General features: G+C 45.7%; 2 protein-coding genes across 2 annotated transcripts; one reads left to right on the forward strand and one right to left on the reverse strand.

Annotated features, from left to right (window-relative positions):
* Positions 1–3,509: 3,509 nt before the first annotated feature.
* hoxa2b (homeobox A2b) lies at positions 3,510–5,230 on the reverse strand (the record flags this gene model as incomplete). The annotated part of the gene is made up of 2 exons (XM_080751813.1): positions 3,510–4,327; positions 4,849–5,230. The coding sequence occupies 2 exons, from the start codon at positions 5,228–5,230 to the stop codon at positions 3,510–3,512; spliced, it is 1,200 nt and encodes a 399-aa protein (XP_080607939.1).
* Positions 5,231–6,849: 1,619 nt separating this feature from the next.
* LOC308302653 (serine--tRNA ligase, cytoplasmic-like) lies at positions 6,850–8,613 on the forward strand (the record flags this gene model as incomplete). The annotated part of the gene is made up of 2 exons (XM_080746935.1): positions 6,850–7,738; positions 7,871–8,613. 2 exons carry the CDS (start codon positions 6,850–6,852, stop codon positions 8,611–8,613), a joined length of 1,632 nt encoding a protein of 543 aa, XP_080603061.1.
* Between the last annotated feature and the right edge of the window lie 339 nt (positions 8,614–8,952).

The following is an 8,952-nucleotide window of genomic DNA, read 5'->3' on the forward strand; positions in this document are numbered from 1 at the left end:
GGTTTCAATTAACTCCGTGAGAGTGTGAAAATGGACCAATATAAACAAGGCAAGTGTCAGAATAACTGGAGCTTTGCTACTGTATGTGCTAAAACTATCAACACTTAATATGCTCTCTGATGTCATATCTTGTTCAGTTCTGTGTAATCTGAGCAGCCAATAAATAGTTCCCTCCTGGTCATTCAAAACCTGACCCCTCCCTGACCCGGCAGCAGTTCCACCCGCTCTGCCGAGGGAGATGGGAGGCGGCTTGACCTTTGACCTGTGTGTGTGTGTGTGTGTGTGTGTGTGTGTGTGTGTGTGTGTTTGTGTGAGTGATGGAGGGCTCGGGATAGAAGGGTGGGGGCGTGGTGGTGTATCTAATTTCCCACAAAGCACTGCTGCCAGTGCTTCCTGTTCACTCACAAATGCCTCTCTCCGATTGGCTCTCTGTCTCACTGCCCACCACCCCTCCCACAGGTTATAGTGGACCCACAGACAACACAGTCTTACTCAGGGTTCTTCAACGTTTTCAGGCCAAGGACCCCTTAGTTGAGAGAGAGAAGAAGCAGGGACCCCCATAACCTTTTCATAGATTCCATCAGTGTTTTTTGGATTCATGTCAATTTGTGTTTTCAGATATTTAACCACCTGAACTTTCAATACTTAATAATGTTCACCTTATGTACTTAGTCTGCTCTTTTTCCCCTCTACACCAAACCTCTTTGTCAAAAATAGCTGATCTGCAAGCTCTGTTGTGAGCTTGAAGATCAGCTATTTTTTTTTTTTTTAAGTTCTCAGAATAAGGAGTCTATGGGTTCACATGGTTAATATAAAAAAGGAGAAAAAGGTTTCACACAAAGATTTGGAGGACCCCCTGTGGTAACTCTGAGGACCCCCTAGGGGTTCCGGAAGACCCTTGCCCCAAACCAACGGTTCTCAAACTGTTTGATTTCAAGGACCCCCATAACTTTGAGAGTGTACAGAATATGGAACCAAATGAACCCTTATCCATTTGGTTTCATTTCTGCACTCATAAAGTTACAAACTGTATAAGCATCCATGTGGAACCCCCTCTCGATTCATTCAGAAAAAGGTATTGGTTAAGAAGTGGATGGGGGGGGGGGGGGGCAGGATCACAGTTGGCCACTCATATTTATTTGATTGGATTAAAAATAAGTTGATACAATTGTAGAGATTTGTAACAACAAATGAATTGATCGTATAGCATATGTTAAACCCATGATGAAGATCTGCAAGCTCACAGCGATGTTTGTTACACATGTTGTAGATCTGCTATTTTCAGTTCACTGTTTAGAAAAGAAAGGTGCAGGGGGAAGTAATATGTTTCAAACATGTGGGACGCCATGTTGAAACTATAGTTAATAGGCTACTATATTGCCTCACTATTCAATGGAGTGAAGCTAGATCTTGGTTTACTGAATGCCTGTTTATGTGGATTAGGTTGGGATGTGAGAATCATCGGAGTCATCACACCCTGGATCAAACGCATTGCACTATAGCCCTATTTAATTCGTGATAATCCATGGGATTAGTATAGGCTATAGTAAATCTTTGTTAATGAGATGGTAAAATTGGTAATGCATCAATAATCTTCAATGTTAATTCACCAATGCCAATATGTTCAGTAATTATTGTAGGCCTGGCCTAACAATATAAGAGATCGATATTTTCCCGTCAAACTTGGTTGTGTAGACTCGTGACATATTGATGCTATTATCAAAAGAGTAGTTCACCCCCAAAATGACTTTTTTCAAAATGATTATTTACGCCATGGAGACTTGAGTGCAATAAGATTTTAGTTTTTTGTCGCATTCCTATTAAAGACAAAAATGTGATAACAATAACAAATGTACCCCCATTGCTTCCGGATGGGGACCCAAATGGATTCGGGTCCCCATCCGGAATCAATGGGGGTAAATTTACTCTAATCAAATGTTTGTCTCAGTAATGCAACAAAAAACAAAAAATCTTATTGAACTCAAGTCTCCATGGCGTAATTAATCAATAGGAAAAAAAAGTCATTTTGGGGGCGAACTACTCCTTTAATGACGAAATGGTGAATGTATTCATCACTAATAACAATGAGCAAAGAGAGAATGAAGCCCGTTTTTGTGGCAAATGTCTGCTAATTGAATTAGACAATGTAATGCACGCTGACTTACGGCATATTCCTCTTGTCTTAAATTGTAGGCTAATATGCTATGCGCATGCAGCCTAAATAACAGCTCAGAGCCGTGCGGATAAGAACAATGCAAAGCTCCTGTTTGAGTTTTGATATTTTAGGGATATAGGTACGTAGCCTACAGCCTATACATTTTAAACTATTATAATAACAACGTAGTACCTATTACAGTTCTTACATAGCACCCAAAACTCACACTATACGCCAATTTATCCATGCGTTTAAATTAATTTGTCTGAAATTTCAAGAAGAAAAGTTTTGAAAAAATTAGGACACGCGGACGCATGGTGACTAGTACGGCGCGATCTTTAATTCAAGGAGATTGAATTACGCCGCGGGGCCAAGCTATAAACAAGCACCCTCGGTGCTGCGAGTTTTATAGGCTATAAAATTTAATTGTAGAACGCCAACAAAGTCACAGCTTTTGGCCTGTAACTCCGAGGCACTGCGTTCACACCGAGAGAGACTATTTATCTGTGAGAATACCTCTTCAATCAATTATTCTGATGACGACGCGGCTAAAACACCACATGGCTCTCCCGCAATGCCGTGTAAAACTTATTTGCTATTTTATAACTATTGCCATAAACATGTTGGGATATCCTAAACCAAATTGCTCCCTATTGCATTTTATAATTGACGTGTGCGTTTGTGCTAATTGTCGCCTGTAATTAGATCGTCTTCTTAGCTATAAAAACAATCAAAATCACGAGCATTTTATAAAACAAACATGTTTGAGTGAAATTGTAGGCCTATATGCCTATATTAATGGGTGGGGAATAGCCTAATTGATATTCTGATAATTAAAATAAACAATATGACACACTGCCACATTCTATCCCTCGTGTTATTTATTTATGTGTGTGTGTGTGTGTGTGTGTGTGTGTGTGTGTGTGTGTGTGTGTGTGTGTGTGTGTGTGTGTGTGTGTGTGTGTGTGTGTGTGTGTGTGTGGCCTTGCATGGCCAATATAAAATGGCAAACATTTCTGATAATAAAATAAGAGCGTGGTGCAACTTAAACAAATCCAAATTAAGTTTTATTTATAGGAAAATATTCTCTCTTCAACTGCACCCGAAATGTATACAAAAATAAACGGGGTAATATATTCTTGTATAATAGCCTACTGGAATAAACATTATTCTAGATTAGGCTATTTTCGCCTTTAACTTACCTTATTTGCGTGACCTATATTTATGCGCTCCACAAATACTAACATTGACTATTAATAGGCTATAATTTAAAGCAAAAGTCTCTGGATAATAATAATTGAGGGGAGGAGGGGGGAGCAGCGGGGGAAATCATTTTCTAAAGCACTTTTAAAAGTTAATAGCTCAAGTTTTGCAGGTCGATCGTCGTGAGCGTCTCCGAGAAAAAGTCAAAGGTCTCCGCGGACAGATGAGCCATGCAGGGACTGTCCATAGAGTCTGACAGGCCGGGCGAGAACGAGTTTGACGACGAGAAAACCACGTTAAAATCCTGCAAAGAAGCCGACACGGCGTCCATAATAAGGCCGGAGGAGGGGGATGAATGCATGTCAGCCCCTCCGCCAGATGCTGCTGCTCCGTCCTGCGGGCCCATTGTTGCCAGAGCACACACAGGACCAGTGGGCGACGGGCCGGGGAAATGTTTCACATTTTTGTCATTGCTGCCGAGCGGCGCAGCGGCCGAGCCCTGCGTATTATCCCCATTGTGTCCATTATTGTTCTGTGGCTGCTGTATGGTTAAGGTATTCTGCTGGAAATACCGCTCCCTCTCCAAGAGCGCCCCGGAGACACTGCTGTTGTTGTGGTGGTTGTTGTTGTTGGTGCCGGCCGGAGGCGGCTCGAACTCGTCCTCTTGGCCGTCCAGCAGGTCATCGTCGTCCAGGTATTTCCCCAGCAGCTCGCCGCCCTCCTGGTTCTCCTTGCAGTGCGTCTGCCTCTTGTGCTTCATCCTGCGGTTCTGGAACCACACCTTGACCTGCCTCTCCGTCAGCTCTAGTAGAGCGGCTATTTCCACGCGCCGAGGCCTGCAGAGATACTTGTTGAAGTGGAACTCCTTCTCCAGCTCCAGCAGCTGGGTGTTGGTGTACGCTGTCCTCAGCCTCCTGGATGCAGCCCCGCCGCCGCCGCCACTCTCTGCTAGCTCGTTCTCTGGTGAACCTAAACAATACAAAGACGTGTATAAAAATTAAACATTGGGCTATAATTGGAGCAATTTTCAAGAGGAAAAACAGGCTCATACTAGACGAAACTCATTTCTGGAGAACAAGCAAGTTCAACAAGCACTGTGTGTGGAGATTTATGGGCCCCAGGCAGAATATGATGGCTCTGCTGTGGACAGCCCAGAGATTAATGGACATGCCAGCTGTCGGGTCGTGTAAGAATAATCTATCAGTCTCCATTACTGTCAAGCATTAACATTGTTACACCGCATCACCAAGTCAGCACGGCTACTTGATGAGATTAAAAGAATGCTTAAATCAAAAAACACCCGGCTAAAATAAAATGTACGCCCACACTGTAGCAACGAGCCATAGGGGCCTATAAGTTACACAATTCCAAAAACACAGAGTCAGAGAGAGAGAGAAAATGGGGGATTTGTGCGTGGGGGGGCTGGCCAGCAAAGCTGTATTCTCAGACAATAAGGAAAGTTAGATTGAGGTTATTAATCATTGTCTTGCCTTGGGGGGAGAAATAGAGCGGCGGTGAGTCGCTGGTAGCCGACGCGGCCGTCTGGCTTTTCTTGACGGCTTTTTTCTCTTTCATCCAGGGGTACTCCGGGGGTAAGGACGCGGCGGCGGCCGGCGGCGGGCTGCAGCCGCTCGCTGCCGCCTGCTTTGAGCGGCCGTGGCGTGGGTGGCTGCCCGGGTTGTGCAGGCTCGGAATGGTGAGCTCGAAGGGAGGAGGAATCAGTGTCGACGCGGCCGAAAGCGTCGTCGAGCTCTTGATTGATGAACTTTGAAATGCATCAGCGACAGTCACGGGGGTAAGAGATGTCAGGCACTCAGCGAGCGACGGCCGACTGTTGATAAAGCCACTTTCTCGCCCAAATTCGTAATTCATCGCCTCTCGATCGTCCGCTGTGTTGAAAATACACTGTTTACGGGGTCATTTAGAGAGAAACTGGAAATAAAATAAAAAATAAAAAAAATAACGAAAAAATGAAAATCTGTCAGATTATAATATTTTTCATAAACTAATCTAAAGTGTATATAGTCGTATGGAGACCGCTATGCCATAAACTATTGCTTTCATGAGGACATGGTTGGAATCAGACCGTGCTGCCTGTCACATGATTACATCTGCCCAATGACAATTTGGGGTTTTATCAAAAGACGCCACTGTCCTCTGTGATTGATCGAGAAACTCGGAGGGGGAACGCCTCATTCCGGAGGCAGGGGCTGCTTTTATTTACACTTTTTTGGGGGGGACGTGCAGTTTGTTCGCTACTGCCCCCAAACGCACGCAGCAACGTGCGTGTGCTGCATGTTTGCGTCACTCTGGCCTGTGTGAGTGAGTGTGTGTCTATCTATTTGTCACGTGCACGCAGGTGCGTCTGCGTGCGTCGCAGCCTAGGCCAAGGGTGCATGTAGCCCTGTATAGGCCACTACAGCCAGGCAGCGTGCATGCGCTCAGCTCCAGCGTGTTTATTCCATCCGAGAGAGACAGCCAACAAATCATCTCAGCACCCTGCATTTAAGCTCTGTCTTCTAATGTAACGACGCCCGCAGTATAGTTAACAGAGCAACTCGTTAATTTCCAGTCTATAAGATTTGAAAATATTTTTAAATTCCACTTCTTTCCACAGAGACTCTGTGCTAGATAATTGCGACCGTCAGGGAGCAGTTTACTATGAAAACCTCCACCGGCCGTCCGTCACACGTCACACGTCACACCTTTGCCCAGTATGACATCACACCACATGTGTACACAAACCTTTGTGTACGTTGCTGTGGCAACAGTCTGTTGTTGCTGGTCTGTTAGTGTACGTTAGCAACCACCTTAGCAACCATGGTTTTACCCTAGCAACCAACTGTTTACCCTAGCAACCAACTGTTTACCATAGCAACCATGTTTTTTTACCCTAGCAACCAACTGTTTACCATAACAACCAGATACGCAGAGCAGGGATCTCCATATATGGGCATAAACAGGTGACATCACACTGATGTCAGATACTCAGAGCAGGGATTTCTCCATAATATATGGGCATAAAAGGGATTCTGTTAGGGATCTCCATATATGGGCATAAAAGGGATTCTGTTAGGGATCTCCATATATGGGCATACAAGGGATTCTGTTAGGGATCTCCATATATGGGCATAAAAGGGATTCTGTTAGGGATCTCCATATATGGGCATAAAAGGGATTCTGTTAGGGATCTCCATATATGGGCATAAAAGGGATACCCATATATGGACTGTCACTGTGATATCACCTGTGATGTCACAGTGACAGTATGAATATCTAGGGTTGATGAGGTGATGTCACCAGGTGACATCACGCTGATGTCACCTGGTACACAAATGAGCCCTATAAATAGGAGCCTTTGGTACCAGAGAAGACCAGAAGCATTCCTCGACGCAGACCATACAGCCAGGACCATCGAAGCTTATAGCTTATCATCACATCCAACCATCTCAAGATCTTCAGCTACACAATCAACAGCCAAGAGAGAAACCATGGTGCTAGACTTGGACCAGTTTCGAACCGACAAGGGCAACGATCCAAAGCTCATTCGTGAGAATCAGACAAAGAGGTTTAAAGATGTTACTCTAGTGGACAAAATTGTCGACGCCGATACAAAATGGAGAAAATGTCGCTTCACTGAAGACTACCTCAACAAGGTCAAGAATCTCTGCAGCAAGTGCATTGGAGAGAAGAGGAAGAAAACGGAGTCGGATGTTGGAGTTGTTGGAGAGGGTTTATTTTATTGTTTATTTTGGATCCCCATTAGCTGTTGCACCTGGCTGTGCACCTGGCTGCAGGGTGATTCCTTACCTAAAGAAGCACAGAATCTAGAGGCTGTGACAGCAGAGATGCTATCAGCGCTGACAGTCACCCAGATCAAGCGGGTTAGGGTTAGGGTGGACAAGGCGCTGAAGAGCAACAACAGCGAGAGGAAAAGGCTGGAGGCAGAGCGCTTTGAGTATCAGAGAGAGATCGGTAACCTCTTGCACCCTTCTGTACCCATCAGCAACGACGAGGATGCAGGCAATGTAGTGGAGCGCATCGTGGGAGACTGCAGCGCGCAGAAGAGGTACTCGCATGTGGACCTGGTGGTCATGATCGACGGCTTTGATGGAGAAAGGGGAGCCGTTGTGGCCGGCAGCAGAGGCTTCTTCCTGAAAGGTCCCCTGGTTTTCCTCGAGCAGGCTCTGATCAACTACGCCCTCAGGATCCTTCACGGTAAGAACTACACCGTGCTCTACCCTCCCCTTTTCATGAGGAAGGAGATCATGCAGGAGGTGGCCCAGCTGAGCCAGTTCGACGAGGAGCTTTACAAGGTGATTGGAAAGAGCAGCGAGAAGAAGTCAGAAGACAACGACGCGGATACTTTAATGGTTTCCAGTGGAAATAAGCTTAGTCTTTTCATGGATCTCCTTTTAGTAGCCCTTGTACCAGTGAAATGTGCCGTGATGAAACTGTACCTTTTCCTATGCAAACTTCTAATAAAGTCTTCAATCAATGAGAAGAAGTCAGAAGACAACGACGCGGATGAGAAGTACCTCATTGCCACCTCGGAGCAGCCCATCGCTGCCTTCCGGAGGGGCGAAAGGCTCAAGCCTGAGGACCTTCCCATTCGCTATGCAGGACTCTCTACCTGCTTCAGAAAGGAAGCGGGCTCCCATGGCAGAGACACCCGTGGCATGTTCAGGGTGCACCAGTTCCAAAAGATTGAGCAGTTTGTGTTTGCCTCTCCGTATGACAACAAATCGTGGGAGATGTTTGATGAGATGATCGCAACGGCAGAGGAGTTCTACCAGTCATTAGGAATCCCTTATCGCATCGTTAACATCGTCTCTGGGGCCCTAAATCTCGCAGCCAGTAAGAAGCTTGACCTTGAGGCTTGGTTCCCAGGATCCAAAGCTTTCAGGGAGCTGGTGTCCTGCTCCAACTGCACCGACTACCAGGCCAGACGTCTAGACATTCGCTGTGGACAGACCAAGGTTGACAAGGTGAAGTTTGTTCACATGCTGAACGCCACCATGTGCGCCACCACACGTGTGATGTGTGCCATCCTAGAGAATTACCAGACAGAAGATGGCATTGTCGTTCCAGAGAAGCTCAGGGACTTCATGCCCCCCGGTATGACGGAGATGATTAAGTTTGTCAAGACCAACCCCATTAAACAGAAGGCTAAGAAACTGCAGGATGGAGGAATGAAGAAGGGAGGAGACCATAGCCTGCAGGATGCGATGGAGAACATGTCTGTTAATGACTAAAATAATAGGCGTGCAGTAATAACGCTCTAAAAAGTAAAAATAAATAAACTGATATTTACCTCAGGGCGGCATGCGACCTCGCCCTAAATGGCGAGGTTGCGCCAATTCTTGGCCATATATTGGACCAGTTACCCATGGAGACCCCTGCATGATAGTCATCAATGTTATGTCAAAACATGCCCATATATGGGCATTACCAAATATGGGCATTCCCCATATCATCCCCAGATGTCATTAGCCTGGCGGGAGCCAGACGTTATTATCTGTGTTCATTGCGACCGTCAGGGAGCAGTTTACTATGAAAACCTCCACCGGCCGTCCGTCGGTCGGTCACACGTC

The sequence above is a fragment of the Nannobrachium achirus genome (assembly GCF_963921795.1).
Source record: "Nannobrachium achirus genome assembly, chromosome: 2".
Lineage (NCBI taxonomy): Eukaryota > Metazoa > Chordata > Actinopteri > Myctophiformes > Myctophidae > Nannobrachium > Nannobrachium achirus.